Raw genomic sequence first — 18,279 nt, 5'->3', positions numbered from 1 at the left:
CACTGTGTCCTGAGATTGATTGCTGCCCACACAGGGGCTCCCTGGGGGCACCTAGTTAGTGAGCTTCGTAAAAGGACCTGGAGGATGGTTGAGGCAGGTCATCTGGCCCTGGGAGTAGCCACTGCTTGGGTGACGTTCTGTCACTGGCCCCGTGGTGGGAGGTGCTCAGAGCCCACAGCTTTGCTCCTTGGGACTCAGGGTCCTAGCCAGCCCTCATCAGGACCCAGTGTCCATTTGCCAGATTGTTGGTCATAGGTTTCGACAGCAGCCAGCGGCCATAATGAGCCTATAATCAGCCATCAACACTTGTTTCTGTCACCACACTGATATTGTTTTATTAGAGTAACACAGTCAATCCAGGAATATCAGTAATTGTAGGAATCCAGTTGGATGCAGTTAGTAGCAGCAGCTGTTGTTGGGAAAAATTGGTTCTGGAAGGCTGGGAGGAGGAGCTGGGGCCTACTGGATACCCTTTGGCAGGCAGAGGGAAGATCCTAAACTGTAGTCATTGGCAGACTCTCTCCTTCCCCACCCTAGCCTCTAAGAACACCCCTCCCCTAAGTCACTGTTGCCAGGAGTGGTGTGGAGTTCTCTTGGTCCTGCTCCATTTGGGGGCAGCCCACAGATTTCTTTTCCCTGCCTTTCCTCCTTCCCAGCATCTGCTACTATGGCCGGCTCTTCTGGGAGTGGGGAGATGGCATCCATGCACATGACCCCCAGAAGTCCCAGGACCCAGACAAGTTGTCCAAGGAGGATGTCCTCTCCTTCATCCAGACACACAGCGCCTGAGGGCCATGGGATGCCCACCCCGCCGACTGCCCTGCTGTCCCTAAGGCAGGATGCTCTGTGCCAGGGGCCCACAGCACTGGCTTTCTTCCCCTTCTTGGAATGGGGCTGGGTAGTGTGGTCACTACAGGCTGGCCATGAAGGGTGGGCAGCCTCCTCTTCATCTTCCCTGAAAAGATTAGTCAGGGGCCGTCAGAGGACACTTACACATTCCTTCTGGGACACCTTTTGGACTCCTCTCCCTGGAGACCAACCTGGGAACTGCTTTCCCTGCTAGGTCTCGGCCTGAAGGAAGCTGTTCCACAGCAGGTTTGAGGTTAGTGCCCTGGGCACCTGGGAGCTGGTGGAGGACATAGAGGCAGAGGATAGCAGGGCATTGGCTCTGCCATTCTTTCCGTTGTATCCTGTAGACTCACTTTTCTGAGTTCCATGCACTGCCCCGAGGGCAGCCATGCCCCTGCTTTGCCCAACTTTTTATTGGGCCAACCTGAGTAGGTGGTGGCCCACTGTCATGAGCTGGCCAGGAGCAGCCGCTGTATAAATCAAGGTTTTGTTTCTTTGAACTTGCTCGGTTTTGATGCCAAGTTAGAGGAGATTTTTTCTCCTCTCCCTATACCCTCCTAGCCTTTCCTGGAGTTCTTCCCAACTTGGCCCTCTGACAGTCCCGGCAGGCCGGGAAGGAAGGAGTGTGGGCCCCATGTACATGACACATCTGGTTCCAGGTAGGGCTTTTTTTCATCCTGGATGTGACTGTCTCCTGGGGTTGTAGTCTTCCTGGGCCCCATCCCCTTTTGATCCAAAACTTTGGGCAGCTCTAGAAGGGGAGGAAGCAGTCTTGAAGACTTGCCTTTTTCTCTGCCCTAGCAGCAGTGGCCCCAACAGTAGTGGAGGGTACCTCTGGGGGTTTGGACAGCACTCAGCCCTCTGCTGACCATGATGGCACCATCATTTGCCATAGGCAGCCTAGGGTGGTAGGACTTGGCAGATTCTGAGAGCTGGAGGCAGCCCCTCCTTTCCCCCTTTAGTTTTTCTTCCCCCATAGGAGGTACAGTCTGCTTTTGTTTGTCCTTATGTGGTCACTCCATTTCCTCTATCTTGGGTGGAGGCAGAGGGGGATGAGGGGGAAGCTGAGCAGTAGCTCTGAGTAGGGGAGGGCATCTGTGGTTGTCTTTAATGGGAAATACCTTTCAGAGATGCTCTTATGGGCTCCCTAGGGCCCAGTCCCAGTGCAAGCCTGGTTTCCATGGAGATAGGGCAGTGATTCTCCCTGTGAGGTTGGAACTGACTCTACTGTGGGGGTCGTCCAGCCAGCATCCAGCCCCTTCCCCAAGCTGGCAGCAGCACTGCTGAGATGCTGTATTTTCCACCCAGTTCTGGGTATATCAATGTGTCTTGCAGAATCCTGGATCATTAAAGATAAACATATTTTTAATGCTTGTGTGGCTCTGTGCTAGAGCTGCTGCTGTTTGTCCGCAGTGCTTTGTGGTCTGGGACTGGCTTGGATAAAACAGCTTGGGTTGGGGTGAAGGGGAAGATGCTCCTCTCAAAGAAGAGGGGAGAATAGAGGGTGTTTAATCAGAACTTGCCCAAGCTCCTAGGACCCAGTGGGGCTCCAAGACCTGCTTTTTGTTGCCAGAAAAGGAACCCAAGGAAAAGCCGGGAAATTTTGCAGCTCTTGTTAGAAACAGGGACGGGAGAATGAATGAACCTACAGCCCCAGCTGGGCAGGGAGGCACCATCCCCCCTTACATAAATCACAGCTCACTCCGTGGTGGCTCTGTGACAATCCAGCCTCAGTCTGTGTGACTAAAATAACAGAGGCGTCTGACCAATTAGTGTCACTAGACTGGGAAGAGAGGGACAGAAAGACTGCTTGGCTGACCACCGCCAGCCTCCCATCCAAGGAGACCAGGGCTGGGACTGCTGTCTACCGGGCTGCATGGGGATGAGCAGGCTGCCGGCACCACATCCTCCGCGGGCCCATCACACTGGTGCTGTTTTCCCTCAGAGCCCACCTGTGCTTTGCTTGGCTCTTCCCTGGCCCCAAGAGTCCCTGTTGCACAGCCCTTGGAGTTCCAGGGTGACTCCTCTCCTAGTTGCTTTACTGTTACTTAATTGGTTTAATCTTGGCTGCCCAAGTGCATTGATATTTTAGTTGCTCTCCTCTGCTCCAGCCCTCCATACCCCCACCTTCCTAGCCTGGTCCTAGAAGTCCAGTTGGGGGTGCTCAGGGGTAGTGGGTGCTGTTTACCACTCCTGCCTCCTTGATGCCCTGCCCCTACCACTTCTCCCTGCAAACCCGCCTGATTTACTGGCCACTGTCACCATAAGTCTGTCTGGTCATTCCCATGGCTTTTGCTGCCCACTCGCTTCACGAGGCTGCACCAGCCCTGCCTGCCTCTTGAAGATGGATTAACTCCACACTCCCCTGGGAGCTCCTCATGACCACTTCAAGTCCCCAAGTTGCCCTTCACTGCTCCGGCTGCGTTTTTTTTTCTGCCATAATCACAGGCCACAGCATTGACTGGATAGCAAGACAGTGTGTGTGTGTGTGGAAGGGGGAGGGGGGCGCAATACCTGAGCTCTGGAGATGGCACCCACCACAGTTTTGGCCTGGAAGGTGCCTCCCCCATCTTATTTTTTGGTTAAACTGGGGGCTCACCTTCACAGCACCCCCTTCTCCCTTTATCCTGAGTTCTAAGCCAAGAGCTTTGTCTTGAACATCTCTTCTTCCTTGATACCTGAGTGCCATCCCAACCCCCATCCCCAGTCAGACCATGACATTTACTCAGCAGGCAGGAGCTGCCTAAGCGTTCTTTATTGCCTCTCCCTTGGGCTCAGGGAAGAACCAGCACAACGTCCTAATGGAACCGCAGGCCCCCATGGCAGGCCAGGGGGTAAAGAGGGCCTAGGCAGACAGGAAGGCATGCTCAAGTGCCCAGGTCGGGGAGACATGCCCCCAGCAGTGTAGTCCTCTTCTGGCTTGAAGGGTCTGCTCAGTCCTGACCACAGAGCTGAGGGGAAGTCTATACTGGCTGTTGGGAGATCCCACGTTCACATGGTCCAGTAGACATAGATAAGGGTCAGAAGTGTGAAGATGGCCACTGAGAGCAGCATGTTCTTCTGGTTCTCTTGTCGAAGCAACTTTAGCTCCTTCTCTGGGGAGAAGGAAGGATGGTAGGGCTGGGAGAGGTAGTTTGGGCCCATCTGCCACTCTCACCTGCCTCTGCCTCCCTCCCTGTCTGCAGCAAAAGGGAGGGCACACACATACTAAGGGCATCCATGTGCCCTCCCAGCCATTTCCTTCCTTAGCCATAAAAATGATGCTGTGCTTCTTGATCTGCCCAGATCCTCAAGTCTTCTTGGCTAGAGATCCTGTCTGGCTAATAAAGTCCTAACACCTGAAGCGGCCTGACCCTTTGTCTTCAGATGCAGTTTAGGTTGAGGATGGGGAGTGTGAGGGCTCACCAGAAAGGCTACACCTGAAAGCCAAGCTAGGCGGTGGAGTTTGGGGCACAGGTGAGTCCTCTTGCTTTGTCCGTCTGGCTCTGGGGTGCTTATCCTCCCAGGGGTGTCTCATTTGGCCAATTAGGGGCTATGATGGCAGGCCCAGGACTTCCTTGGCCTGGTGACAGAGGTGAGGATGGGGCCATACCACAGGCACTTTTGGGCCACAGTGTTTCCTGAGCCCCTGTCCTCTGCCTGATGAAGCCAGGAGCTAGGGATGGTGAGAGGAGGCAGTTTGTGCCCGTGAGGTACTCAGTCTCCTTACTCCACAGCCACAGTTTTATCTCATCATCCCCTCCATGTGACAGGCAGGCAGCTGATACCCTGCAAGGGCTAAATTGAGTGGCGATGCTATGATTTTGTGTGAAAATTGCTAGGGTGTAGGGGGAACTGATGTCCCAGCCCTACCTGTAGAAAGGAGGAGGAAGACACATGCAAACCAGTTCTGAGCAGGCCAGATTGAGCCTGGGGCCTGAGGTATCCCATTTCCAGCCATGTTTAATTCCAGGGGCGTGCATGTGTGTGGTGCTTACAGTGCTGATGCAGACAGGTCCCCCCATCCAGGGGAAGAATAGAACGGAAAAGTCTGAGGAGCGTTCTGCAGACTTTCTTCCCTGGCCTCAGCTGGCCAGCAGGTTGGAGGCAGGGAGTGCTGGGCAGCCTCCCCTCTAGCTCCATGCCCCCAACGCCCAGAAGGTGGCAGCAATGCTCCACCCACAGGCGCCCTTCCCAGGCTCAAGCTGCAGGTCTGTCCTCCTCCACCTGGGCCCCCACGCCCTCTTCAGGGTTTTCCTGGGAGGTAGGAGGGGGTGGGTGGGGCAGGGGGATGGATCAGCTCCAGTCTGGGTGGATTTGAGTCTCTTCTGGACCAGGCTACAGCCACACTTCATCTTAAAGGGAGAAGCCCCATCTCCCTTTGAAACAAAGGAACAAACCCTCCCCCCTCCCAGGCTGAGGGGCCTACAGCTGATTCCTGCAGCTTCCCAGGGGCTGGCTCCCTCCAGAAGCCCCTTGTTCCTGCAGCCTAGGCTGGCTCCCCGGGCCCTCTGACCCTGGGAACTGGGGGTTGGGGCTGGCAACTGAAGGAAACTTCCTTACCATAGTTAGAGGCTTTGCTCTTCAGGCTGTTTTTCTCCTTCTCCAGAGATCTCCTGTGAGTGGGGAAGGAATTTTAGGGCTCAAGCCCCTCTTCTACCCACCTGTGGGGCAGCAGGCACAGTAGGGAAACAATAAAGCAAACTAGTATGTGGGTGCCCCAGGGGTTCTGGTGAGAGAAGGTGTGGGGAATATTTTGGGAGATGCAGAGTACCTGGGGCAGGTGGAGAGGGGTGTTACGGGAGGCTTCCTGGGATGGAAGCTCAGAGGCCAGGGCCACAGACCCCCTGCCTCAGGTCCAGCCCACTCTGGGGCCTCAGAATAGGTAAAAAGGGCAAGGGTAGGGGCAGGGGGGTGGCTAAGCAGCATTACCTGGCTTCTGGGCTCAGCTCCACCCCATCAAGCCTGGAGTTCACAGCCTCCAAGTCTCTCCAACACTGGGACAGCTTCTCCTCCAGCCCATCGATCTGAAACATATGGCATACCAGCAGATGGAGAAGGGTGACGTGCCTTTCAGCTTTTAAAACGCTGAGCTGGGGAGGCAGGAGCTTCTAGGAGTCTTCTTGGAAAGGTTCTGTTTCCCCCCAGAACCACGTTAAGTTTTGCTTATTTTCAGGGCTTAAGTTTTGTCACATTCAGGGCCCCAGGCACCCCTTCCCTGCAGCATCTTTGCTTTGCTGTCCTCTCCCTCCATGTGGCTCAGCTCTGAGCTGAAGGCCAGTGGCCTGGGCCCTTCTGGAAACACAGCCAAGCATGCACGGGGTAGACAGGGAGCACCTTGGTCAGCTCTGCGCCCTCAGCACAACGCCCCATTTGGGCCCACAGGACGAGCAGCCAGAGCTTTGAGCGCAGCACGCTCCCACCCCACGGGCACATCCTAGAATGAAGTGGTCTGAGACTTTCCTGTGGCTTCCACAGCACTCCATGTGTGAGGGACTGATGATTCAGGATTTAAAGGGTTAAAAGCATAGGTATTTTTCTCATCAACACACTTTATCTTAATAAAGTAGTCTTAGTTGTAAGAATATACCTTTTCCCATAAGAAACAATAAAAATTACTGAATGAAAAAAACATGCATCTCATCAACACTTCTGTTTCTTTCTGAATTGACTGTTGTGCGAAACTTGGCCATCACAGAGGCAGATGTATTATGGCAAAATAGCTAAGCCCTGAAAAGATGGTTGCTAAAGGTATCAACTTTCCAATTAGTTTTGTTTATAATTTCAGAGATGTGTTGTTGGGGAAATCATTTGGGTTGTAGAGAAATAGTTTGTAAAACACTAGACTGGGCTTGTCTAACCTGGGTCCTGGTATCAGGCATCTGGCTTTGAGGGTCCACCTGTGTTCTCAGTCTGTTTCATCCTCTGGGTATCTAACTGCCCCCCCCCCTCCCTGGACCTGCTCTTCTGCCTCCTTGGCCCTGCTGGCGGGAGCCTAGATTAGGTAGGGGGGGAGGTTCAGAGGGCCCTGCGTCCCTCAGAGCAGCTGACTGAGCAGCAGTGCTTTGGGCTCCGTGACGCTGACTGCCCATCTCTGACCACACTCATTCTCACCATATCCCTGGGAGGGCAGAGGAGGAAATAGGACCTTGATTTCACAAATGGGTGAATGGGACCCCCTAGATGGAATGACTTTTCTGAGTCCAAGGGACACACCCCTCTCCTGTCTCAGCCAGTTCACTGCTTCATTGCTTTCTGGAGTGCCCCCTGCAGAGAAGGCACTCACTGGCTGCAGGCAGTCCCTGCAGGAGTTCTGCTGCCTGCCATCAGGAGAGCTGCGTCCTAAGTCTCCAGGCCTCCTTGCTTCCTGCTGCCCCTCTCCCCAGCCAGCGACCATCCTGGCCACATCTGGGTCAGCCTCTTCCTCTCTTCCCCAGACCCAGCCCAGAAGACACCCACCCCCTTTTTTACAGCTCCAGCTCTCTGCCAACTCCAGCTCTTTGGGCGATGCCCTGAGGGAGGAGGCAACTGCAGAGTTTTGAGTTATTTGCCTGGTTAATTGTGTCATTTCTCTGCTAATGGGCAAAAAAGGGAGGGCTGCCCTGGGAAACAGCCCCAGCCAGGAGATGGGGCCTGTGCCTGGGGAGGCCGAAGGCTTTCCTGGAACCCACACTGCAAGGAAGTGAGTGCTGGGGAGCCATGTTCAGGCAGAGGAGCTGGCTGACGTGATGGCCAGTGACCAGGGACCAGCAAAGCCGGGCAGCTCGCCCGTCACAGCACTGCCCTATCCCCAACACAGCCCAGCCCTGCAGGACTGGAGACTTGCTGTATTCATTCCAGGATGCAAAAACAATTAGGATACTAGATTTCACTCTGGGTCCCAAACAAAGCTTAATTCTTGAAATACTACCTCCTCCATGAGGCCTTCTCTGCTGCCCTTGGCTGGAAGAGTACATCCCTCCTTCCCCTGGCAGATCAGTCAGTCCTTCTCCCACAAGACTGCACTTACTCTAAGCTGCCTTGCTTATGTGTGTCCAAGCTTTGTCTTCCCCAAACTCTGGGGGGCAAATCATGCAAAATGGTAGCCCACAGACTGACCCATTCCACCCACATGTGTGTCCGGCATGGCCCCCAAGGTCATCTGAATGTGTACTCCCATCCTAGAGGGTAAGGTGCTGTCTGTCTGCTCTCTGCGACCACCACAGGGCCTGATCCACAGCACTTTGTATTTGTAGCTGTGGAGGAATGAGGGGCTGGGGTGCTGGGGACAGACAGTTTAGGTCTCATGGCAAAACTGGAGTCTGAAATCCTCATGCCCAAAGAAGCCAGAAGAAACTAGAAGCAGCAGCTCTACATGTACACGGACTAAGTACTCCACAGATTACCCAGTGCAAATCATGGTCCTAGGTTAGATTTCTCCCTGCCACCCTGAGGTCAGCCCCTGCTTTCCCTGGGGAGGGAGCAGGTTGGGGATTTCCATCTCTAAACCCATCTACAAGTGGTAATTGGCCCAGAGCAAGGCAAGGAACTCATGCTAAGCAAAACCTTAAAATTGAGGTTGGCAAACTACAAGCAGCCCAGCCAGTCTGCCATCCTGCTCTGGGCAGGACCTGTAGAGCTGGCAGTTGGAGACCTTTATCTGAACAAGCCCAATTTATCTGCAGTTCCACTGAATATCGCCACTTTCATTTACCACTTTTTAATGAGGCTTAAATGGGCAAACACAAATCAAGGTTTTAAGGACTCAAGTTTTAACCTCCCTCTATGAATATTTATGTCCTGCTGACAGCTCTGATTCCCTTCTAAATAGCAAGCTCCCATTCTTTAAAATACAGCTGTTTGAAGTGGACTGAGTGAGGGGAGGCTGAGGCTGTCTGAAGGTTCTTCAGTAACCCACAAGTCCATCCTCTCCAGCTCTGGGCCTGGTTCAGGAAACTGGCAGTCACATAACCTGCAGCATTTGCCAAAGCAGAAGCCAGCTCTTCAGCAGCTATAATAATGGGGAAAAGACTCTGGGTGACCTCCTGGCTGCAAAGAAGGCAGGGAGGGAGTGTCAGGATAGCTGCATCTTCTAGTTGTGATGGGTCAGGGGTGGTGGCTGCCAAACTTGCAGGCCCAGCAAGGTGGGAGAGAGCCCAGAAAGTGGGCCTTAAAGGAAGCCCCTGGTTAGGTTTTCAGTCAACTTGCAACACTATGCACATGGATTCTCTGCTTTGCAGATGCAAACCTGTAGTTCTAAGATTTCTTCCTGGAGGCAACAGGCTGCAGAGACAAAAGAGAGCCAGGACCAGAAGGGAAGATGCAGGGGCTAGGACCTGAATAAGGAGAGACGTGCCTAGAAGATCCTAGAGGGGTCAGAGCTGGGCAGGCAGTTGGGAGCCCAAATGCTGGAAGCCTGAATCGTGGTTCCAGGTGGAGAGGAGGCTCTAGCCACGTGCTTCTGCTCTGCCACTCACTCACTGTATGACCGGGTGAGTTACTTAATTCTGTGCCTCAGTTTCCTCTTGTGTGAAACAAACATGATGTTTTGTTGTGAGGAGACTATGAGACAATACGTGGATGGGGCTCAGAACAATGACCAACCACTAATTGCTCAGTAAGTGCGGTCATTTCTCTGCTGTCAGAGAATGGTTTTCACTGGATCTTTGGGGGGAAAAAAAAGAAAACTGTTAATTTGTGGTAAGAGTGAGAGAAAGAGATAGACATGGGGGTATAAGGCAGAGAGGACTCTTCATGGGTTGCTGGCTGGCAGCAGTGGGAAGCAAAGATCCTCTATCTGGGACTTGGGCCATTCATCTGGTCTCTGGAGGGGTTCAGGAGAGAGGGGCCGGGAGAGTGAACCATTAGAACAGCAATGCCACCATGCACCTGCCTGTCCAGCTGGCTCAAAACATGGTGTGCTTAGAGCCTTGTGTGTGCTGGGGTGGAAGCTGAGGTGGGCTCAGGAGCCAGGGCCAAGTTGCAGAGATGGCCTGCTGGAAGCTCGAGGATGAGCAGTCTAGAGCAGGGGCCAAAGGAGAATAGGCTCAGGTGTGGTCAGGCATCGGGGGGTATCTGGGGAGAGGTGGAATGGCAGGTGGAAATGAAAGTAGGAGTCGGGGTTCACTCATGCCATGGCGGTAGGGAGCATTGAGCTAAGCTGGAGCTGGAATACAGAGCCCCGAACTGAGGCAGGGAGAGGACCAACTCCAGTGGGAAGGAAAGATTAGGAGGTTCCCAGGACTCCTGACCGACAGTCTGGGTAGCAGGTCTCTGGGCAGAGCATGGCAGCCCGAGATGGCTCAGATGGGACTTGCCTGGAGCTGTAGGGGGCAGCAGTGCTGGCTATGGCTGTCACTGGGAACACAAAGGGGGCCAAGGTGGGGACTAAGATAGGGCACACATTCAGGTGGTGTAGGGGCAGAGAGGGGTGCCCCTGATACACAGTAACATTGAGGAGTGTCCAGGGATTATGTCCATACAAAAAACCAAGTACCAGGAAAAAAGCACTGTGCCTAGGTCTCTGAGAGGACTGTCAGCAGGTGAAGCAGGGCTGCAGTCTGGAGCAGGGAGCAGAGGACTGCTGGGAAGTAAGAAAGGCTGGTGATGTGAATTCCCTACAAAGGAGTAAACTCCTTTGGGGAGGGATGATCTTCTAGCCCCTCATACAGAGCTGAGGATTTGGCCAGTGTTGTGTAAAATACCTGTGCAAGCAGTTCCAGGGACTGAAAAGCCTGGGGTGAACATGCAGGGTGTCCTGGTGGGAAAGCTGTTCTTGGCCCAGAGATCAGCTGCTGGGCCAAAACCTGCTCGTGGGGACTGCTGGGGAGTCTAGGCAGGGGAGAAGCAGAGCATGAGGAAGGAAGGAGGGAAAAGGAAGGAGGAAAATGAAGGGTAGAAGGTAGCGAGTAGTGGAAGGGAGGTGAAGGTCCACAGGAGGAGGCCCTGGAGACGGGGATCCACTATGTATGTCTGTCTTTAACAAGGACGCCCCCCCGACCGACTCTGATGCAGTCAGGATGAGAAGCACTGCCTTTCACCACTCAGGTGCGGGCTGGCAGGTAGCCTCTCAGTAGAGGGTAGAGGAGCAGGCACAGTGAGGAGGAGTATGAGACCAATGGGTCCTCCACCAAAGTGGGAGCATTTCCTAGAGAAGGATTTGAAGACCTGAAGTCAGTTTTGCAGTCAAGGTTGGCAAAGGCCACATCATAGGTCCAAGAGGTGGCAGGGACAAGGTCCTAGCCCCAGCCAAGTGATGTGATTGCTCCACCTGACAAAGGAAGAGTTTCTTCATTTCTAGTCCTCGGGGGCAGGAATTCTCCCTGCAGCCCTCCTCAAGCGCCCCATTTCACATAGGTGCAGCCCTGAGTGGGACGTGCTCCATGGGGCTTGGGGAAGGGGGCTGGCAGTTCAGCAGCCCCAAGACAGCTAAGCAAAATTCCCTCTACACCTGACTTGGGGTATAGCACCTTATTCTCAGAGCTTTAGGGAACTCTCCCTGGGGTTCCATATGCCATAAAACAGTGTGTTAAGAGAAACTAAAATTCGTCTGAAATCCTCGAGAGGCAAATTTTCAGGGTTGTAGAGTCTCCCAGAATTAAAGCCTTTTGATTCAGGAGGCTTCTTTGGGGACAGAGAACCCATCTGCCAGCTCCTGCACTGATAACTGCCTGGCCTGGTCAGGACAGGGCCCACAGTGGGGCCAGATGGGGCCCATGTGTGGCTTTTATTCAGCTGACAAGCACTAGCTGCTCATTCTCCCATTGAAGGTGACCAAAAGGCACTCCTCTGGAGCTTCTGGACAGTGTAGGAGGTGGCTCCCCAATTCCCCTCTAATGAGCCAGTCTAGGGCCCAACCTCTTTCTGGGAAAGGGCAGAAGGCACCCCCCAGGACTTGGCTCTGGGACACATGGGTCACTCGGCTTTCTCAGAAACTTCTGGCAATGACAGAAGCTGCTGAGAATGGTTGGCCCCAGGGGTCAGGGAATGGCCCTGGGGCACAACTGCACCCATGTGCCTGGCCAGGTCCTTGCTGGGCACTGAGACCTCCTAATGAAGAGCACACTGTCAGGATACTTGAGCCAAGCTCAAGTCATGGAATCTTGTGCATCAGTCGGGATGACACAGAACAAGTCAAACTAGCCTCCGGAAGCCAAAAGTCCATGCAAAATGGAACCATAGTGGTGGCCAACACTTCCATAGCATGTACTATGTGCTGGGCACTGTTCTAAACACTTTACACGTTAACACACAATGTGCTCAGAATAACACGCTGAGGTGGGCAGTGTTACTAGCATCTGCATTTTACAGATGAAGAAGCATGGGCACATGGAGATGAGGTGACTAGTTGGCCAGTAAGCGGGGAGCCAGGCCGTCTGGGTCTGTGCTCCTACCACTGCCCCACTCTGAGCAAGCACAGAACCACCAGCTCTGAGCCTCTCCTAGCTCCTGGGTGCAACCTCCGCACTGATACCCTGGGCTAGGCAGTGTGCGGGCGGCTTTATGTGGGCCATCCCACGTTTATATCAACCCTGCAAGGTCCCTGTTTTACAAAGGTACAAACTCCAGGCATGGGGAAATTTAAGCAACTTGCCCAAAACGGTGGCAGAATTGGGGTTTGAATTTGGGTTTGTCTGCATCAAAGCTTATGCTCTTTTCAGAATTTCAAACTTTCTCCAAAATCCCTCATAAAAACATTCATGACAAAGGAGGGTTCTACCCAACAGTCATTTCCACATCCTAGTCAAAGCCCATCTAAACTTGTTGATCTGGTTTCAAGAGATCCTCTGCTCTGAATAATCTCGTACAAGGGCTTTGCTTGGTGTCTGTCCACATAACAGATACTTGTTGAGGGAAGAATCTGTTTGCCTTCAGACTGAGGAGATGGGAGCCGAGCATCTGCTGCCGCATTTGAGTAGCAACTATCCCCATCTCCCTTCCTCACAAGCTTCCCAGGCACCCTCCACCAAATCGCCTAAACTGTCAAGGCACCCTCAGAAGTCACAAAAAAAGACTCAGATTAGAGAAGGAAAAAGGTGAGCTAGTTGGGCACGAAAACCCTTCTTTCCTCAATGGGGATGAAAGCCTTCCTTTTCATTTGCTAATTTGCAAGCAGGAGAGAGGGTGTCAGCTGTTTCATCTCCAGCCTCGGCAGCCTGGGAACTAGATTTCTGGAAATGCACACATTTTCAAATGTGGGGAGGCCCCAGGACATTTATGATAATGGGCAAAGAATGCAGAGAACCAGCCCAGATGGTCTCTGGCAAACAGCAGTGGGGCTTTCCATGTGGGGCCTAAAGGCCACACTGCTGGGTCATGTGGGCGTCATGGGCCCCAATTTTCCAGGTGACCAGTCTCAATCCCAAGGACTCATTACCCTGACACCCTTAAGGCTTGTTCTTCTGTGGAGGAGGCTCCTAGGGAGCTACGAGGGTGGAAGACAAAGCCCTGCCAGTGGCTCCCCAAATCATCAGGCCCAGGTTGAGCAGAAGAAGACTACAAGCCTTCCCAGTTTTTAACCAATGAGCAATTTTCTGGAAAAGCAGAGAGTCGAGGGCCCTGTCATTTCTATCGAAGCTCCCTCTGCACCCCCCAGATCAGGAATATGAGGGGCCCCGCCAAAGCCCATGCAAACTCTGAGACCCTCTGGTGAGCTGAGAAGGAGGCTGAGGGGCTCTGGAAATACATACGCAATCAGTCCTTGCCTGAAGTCTCCAGCTGTCCCTGGGCCAGCAGGTTGTTTGGGATTTGTTTTCTCTTCTTTCCCCCAATATATATTTTTTGATAAATTAGCAAAAGCTTCTTCATCACTGAAAGGCTCAAAGCACTTTTCAAGAACTGGCATCTACTCCGCGCCTTATGAATTCATTAATTAAGATGCTGGCAAACAGCCACTCCACACATGCTGACATCCAGCCGCGTTAGGTAATGAGGTTTTAGTCTCCTGACCCCCATCAAGTGGAATGGAGCCAGACTCAGGCTGCCGAGAGAAATCATCTGCCCAATGGCGACCTGTCGCTTGTGCCTGGCAGCAGGTGAGCCTCATTTAATGGTCAGCGGCCCCTGAACAGCTTCTGCCTGCTGGGAGCCCTTCTCCCAGCCCCGGGCCAGGGGCTCCCCAGCAAGGTAGCGTCCAGCCGCCTGCTCCACTGCAGCCTCCTGACCTCTGACTGCGCCCAGATGTCAGGGCCAAGAGTGCAACTGCCTCCTCCTGCCACTCAACCCAATTCAGCAAATATTTGATAGTTCACTCAGTTGCTTCTATCCTTTGTCTTAGATAATTGGTAGCTTCCCTCAACCTTGTGCCCACCCTGTTCCAGAATGGAGACTGTTTTCATCCATACTTAGTAAGTGCTTCTGCCTCTCCCTGCCCTCATGGAGCTTACAGTCTAGTGGCTGACATTAAACAAATAAATACAAGTGTGAAGTCCCCTTTTCTCCTGGTGCTCAAGCTGACCTACCTAGTCATGTTCTTTCCTCAACCTACCACCTCTCCTTAATCATCTCTGATCCCAACCTCTTTTTTAAGGATTCCAGTGAATTTTAAATGCTACTCATGAAATCTTTTTCTTACACCAAATAGTACTACTTGGTCAATCCAATATTGATTCCCAACCCTTCCTCCTTTGCTTGCCTCCACTAAAGAGGTTGGGAAAAGCTCAAAAGATGTTTTCCCAGCCACACTGCAGCTAGTGGTAGTCATGACCCAGTTCTGGCCAATGAAATGTTCCAGAAGTTAGGTGGGAGACTACTGAGAGAGCTTTAGCTTTTCTGACAAAAGGGACACACAGTTTGCCGTTCCTTTCTCCTTCTTGCTTTAAAGTTGGCTAGGATGGCTGGAGCTGTGGCAGCCATCTTGTGACTATGAGGGAACAGCTAAGAGAATGCATAAATACCAGCCCTGACTTTGTGGACCTGTTGAACCAATGCCAATAGTCAGCCACCTTCAAATTTCTTGTAATGGGAAAAAAAATACTCCTATTTGTTTAAGTCACTGTGGTCAACTTGTAGTCAAAGGCTTTCCAAACTGACAGATTTTTGTACTAAGGACCAGATCCAATCAACTTTTCTCTTTCAAAAAGTCAGCTAAGATGCTGCATATCTGTTAACTTCAGACCAACTTGCTGCTGAAAAGCCTGAAGACACCAGGTTGAATGTTCTGGCTATGAAAAAAAAAGTGCAGTGGTGAAGTAACAGCTCATTACTATCAGAGATTAAAAAACATTAACAGGTTTTACATCTGCCAGAATTCTCCTAACTACCAATTTAGACTGAAATGCATCCTTTTCCTCAGCCAGAATCCTCCTAACTACCAGTTTAGACTGAAATAAAACCTTTCCCTCATCCCACACAATGTTAAAATCAGTACCAAGGCTGGTATTTCTCATCTGAATTATAATTCTTTCTTGTTATTCAGAATAAACTCTCAGAAGTCAAAACTCATAGCCTTTTATTTCTAACTCTGAAATCTCAAGAAGGTGACAAGTAAGTCAGATAAAAAGGCTTCATAAGGAGCCACGAGTGGGGAGGCTAGAAGGTGCCTCAGTTGGCCTGGGAGACGATTGCCTGGTACAGCTGGCCTGAGCCAGCCCACAGGGTGCATGCCGCCTGCTCAGTAATTGCTTCATTACAAGTGGAGACTGTTTGCAGGTGCTGAGATCACTCACTTGTGAGTTTTTATTGCACTCATCAGATTAACAAATATTTTTGATTAAATCACCACTTCATTGGCTCTAAGCACATGACTTTTAATAAGAGGACAATATCTACTGCTACCGAGTGTCAGTGCACATTCAATACTCAGATCCACTGGGGGCAATGGAGGAGCAGGGTGGGGAGACAGCCAGATGCCAGGCTTTTCCTACAGCATACAGCTACAGATCTCAAAACTTAGAATATCCAAGCAAAAAATAATGCCAGAGACCAAGATGACGATTGTAAATATCTATACAGGTATCCACAGAGCAGAACACCAGGTGATCTAACCTGGCACTAGGGAGAGTCCATGCCTCTCAAATTCAAAACACTTAAAAAAAATCTGTGTCACCAAACAAAAGACCTCTATGATCTGTATTTGGACTATAGTTAGTAAGTTTGTAACCCCTGATGAAGTTTGTCCCACTTGTTACAGATGAGGAAACTAAAGCCCAAACAAGGGGGGGTACCTTAGCCTGGCAGAAGGATGCAAAAGAATTACACAGGTATTAACAAGAAAGAGCTACTATTTATTGATTACCCACTCTGTGCCAGGCATGTGCTAGGCACTTTACACACACTGTCACATTTAGTCCTGACAACCACACTGTGAGGGAGATTGGAATCTGCAGTGGAGACTGCTGGCTGGCTGCTAAAATGCACTAGCTCTTTCTTCCATAGTAATCAAGCTGCAGCTGGGAATGTGGCCTCCTAGCTGATGAAAGCATTTCCCAGTCCCCTTTGTAGTTAAGTGGGGCCAATGCAAAGTGCACACTTCCATCCCAGGGTCCCCAGATAGCAGGGGTGCTTCCTCCACAATCTCCTTCCCTGCCAGTGAACATATCAGTGCGGTACAACCTGGTTTCAGCCATGCAGTCCTTGGGGATGGCAGAACCACGAGAGGGAAAGAACCTAGCACAGTCAACACATCCTGGCGCTACCTGGTGGGGCAAACTATGCCCTTGGGCCAAATACTGTCTACCACCGTTTTTCTAAATAAAGTTTTATTGGAACACAGCTACACCCATTTGTTCAATGTGTATGGCTGTTTGGGTGCTCGGACAGACTGAGTAGTTGCCACAGAGACTGTACGGCTCACAATGCTTAAAAAAATTTGCTGAATCCTGCTCTAGACTATTATGTTAGGAAGAAATAAACTTTCTTGTTCTTGAAACCACTGAGTTTTGGTTTCTCTATATTATAGCAGCTTATATTACCCTAATAAAGGCTATGAAGTCTATGCCTTTCCCACTACATAGCGCTACCTCACTTTACCACCCATAAATTATTCTCTTTTAGAAGGAGATTCACATTCCCATCAGTCTTTTCTTCCACCAAGTAGATCATTATTTCTTGAGGGGTAGTACTAAAACTACCTGTATCAACATCGGTGTGTGTGGCTTATTCAAAAAGCAGATTCCTTTTAAAAACACACACCCAAGTCCTGCTGATTTACTGGGGTGGAGCTGGGGGGCTGGGAGGAGTTCAACTCCATTTTTAATAAGCTCTACAAGTCATTCTTAAACTTGAGAACCACTGAATTAGGAAGTAAGCCTACAGAAGACGGTAGCATGCCTTCCATTACCCTGTGTCTTTCTTGCCACTCTTTGGAGGGCACCCTAAGAGAAGCCTGAGAGAGGGGAAACAAGGTATCCACGTCAGATGCCTGTGTTTCGTTCTCGGCTCCATTGCTTCGCCCTGGGTTCTCCTGGGGACCTCAGTTTCCTCATCTGTGAAAAGGGAATTATATCTATCTTACAGACTTGTGAGACTTAACTGAGAAGACAAGTGAAAGAAGTATATAGTATTGCTCAATATGCATCAGGTTTCTTTCCTTTCCATACACAGCAAATTATTTTTAAGCCCTATGGTAACAATCACCATCCCAGAATTCTCTTTAGAAATCCCCAAAGTTTCCGAAAGTAATTTTTCAAGCAACAAGTTTCAGTCCTCCTAGAGGAAAAATGTCCCCTCTCAGGCGATACTTTAGCCACTAGCATCACAGTAAACAGTAATAGGCTTCCTCACCTTTGCGGTTCCCTTCATCTCTTAGCTCCTGGCCCTTCTGGGGCAGCTTCACTTATATGTCCCCTTCAGGTCCTCCTTATTTCCGTGTTCCCTCCTTGAAGGTCCCCTCACCTCTGTGTCCCTTCTTCCTCTGGGTCTCTTCTTCACCTCCAGGTCTCTTCCCCTCCCTTCTGGGGGTCTCCTCACCTCCGGTACCTCCCACAGGTCCCCTCACCTCGGTTCCTCTGAATAGTTCTTTCACCCCCGGTTCTCATGTCGTACCCCCTCATCTCCGGGTACCCGAGTACCCCCTCGGGCCCTCCAGCCCTCGTGTCCCGCTCCCAACTGCGCGTCGCCCTCATTTCCTCCCTTTGGCCCCTCCTCCTGCGGCCCGGCCGACTTCCCACTGCGCAGCTGGAAGAAGAAAACAGCTAATGATGTGGGCCAAGCCCCATGTCCCCCTCACCTCTAGGGCGACGCCCAGATTCTCCCGCTTCTTTTTAGTCATGATACTTGCCGGAACTCCCTAGTTCTTACTGAGCACGCCCACCAGCCCCACTGCGCATGCGCACGTCCTCATGCTTCTCTTTCATTGGTCGCTGGAACCGCAGGAGGTGGGGCTGCTGCTGGTCGCCATCTTATTGAGGGCGTGGCGCGGCCATGTTTCTGAGGGGCAACCTCAATTTGTGGCTTACCCCTCGGGGTAGGGGATGCTGAGTAAGTTGGCTTGGGGTGGAACGATGGCCCGCATCTTTCCTTTCCATTTCAGAA

General features: G+C 51.6%; 2 protein-coding genes across 5 annotated transcripts in view; one reads left to right on the top strand and one right to left on the bottom strand.

Moving 5' to 3' along the window:
• The window catches only part of CMTR1 (cap methyltransferase 1), a 46,125-nt gene extending 43,907 nt beyond the window's left edge, over positions 1-2,218 (top strand). Inside the window, exon 23 of one of the 2 annotated variants that reach the window (XR_005217775.1) lies at positions 657-697. Coding sequence is in view for 1 of the 2 variants with exons in the window: in XM_037842166.1 (XP_037698094.1) it covers positions 657-789 (133 nt within the window). In the remaining variant the exon portion in view is untranslated. Of the gene's footprint in view, positions 1-656 lie in introns of both variants that reach the window. The other variant, XM_037842166.1, reaches the window with a different exon arrangement.
• Positions 2,219-3,569: 1,351 nt separating this feature from the next.
• CCDC167 (coiled-coil domain containing 167) lies at positions 3,570-18,064 on the bottom strand. 3 transcript variants are annotated; one of them, XM_037842170.1, is made up of 4 exons: positions 17,975-18,064; positions 5,761-5,855; positions 5,392-5,444; positions 3,570-3,944 (listed from the first exon to the last, which is right to left on the bottom strand). In XM_037842170.1, exons 1-4 carry the CDS (start codon positions 18,014-18,016, stop codon positions 3,841-3,843), a joined length of 294 nt encoding a protein of 97 aa, XP_037698098.1. In that variant the 5' UTR covers positions 18,017-18,064; the 3' UTR covers positions 3,570-3,840. The 3 variants fall into 3 exon arrangements, with proteins under 3 accessions (XP_037698098.1, XP_037698096.1, XP_037698097.1); XM_037842168.1 differs by having other exon boundaries at positions 3,570-3,939; XM_037842169.1 differs by lacking the exon at positions 17,975-18,064 and adding an exon at positions 17,530-17,934 and having other exon boundaries at positions 3,570-3,939.
• Between the last annotated feature and the right edge of the window lie 215 nt (positions 18,065-18,279).

This window comes from Choloepus didactylus, chromosome 7 (genome assembly GCF_015220235.1).
Source record: "Choloepus didactylus isolate mChoDid1 chromosome 7, mChoDid1.pri, whole genome shotgun sequence".
In the NCBI taxonomy this organism is placed as follows: Eukaryota; Metazoa; Chordata; class Mammalia; order Pilosa; family Megalonychidae; genus Choloepus; species Choloepus didactylus.
The sequence above is the reverse complement of the archived record's forward strand: the minus strand, read 5'-3'. Positions and strand labels throughout refer to the sequence as shown.

Excerpts from the sequence above, each read along its gene's own strand:
- CCDC167 (XM_037842168.1), bottom strand. The coding sequence starts at position 18,016 with ATGACTAAAAAGAAGCGGGAGAATCTGGGCGTCGCCCTAGAG. Across the intron at positions 5,445-5,760 it reads GAGCTGAGCCCAGAAGCCAG|GAGATCTCTGGAGAAGGAGA; the intron begins GTAATGCTGCTT and ends CCCCACTCACAG. Across the intron at positions 3,940-5,391 it reads GAGCAAAGCCTCTAACTATG|GAGCTAAAGTTGCTTCGACA; the intron begins GTAAGGAAGTTT and ends TCCCCAGAGAAG.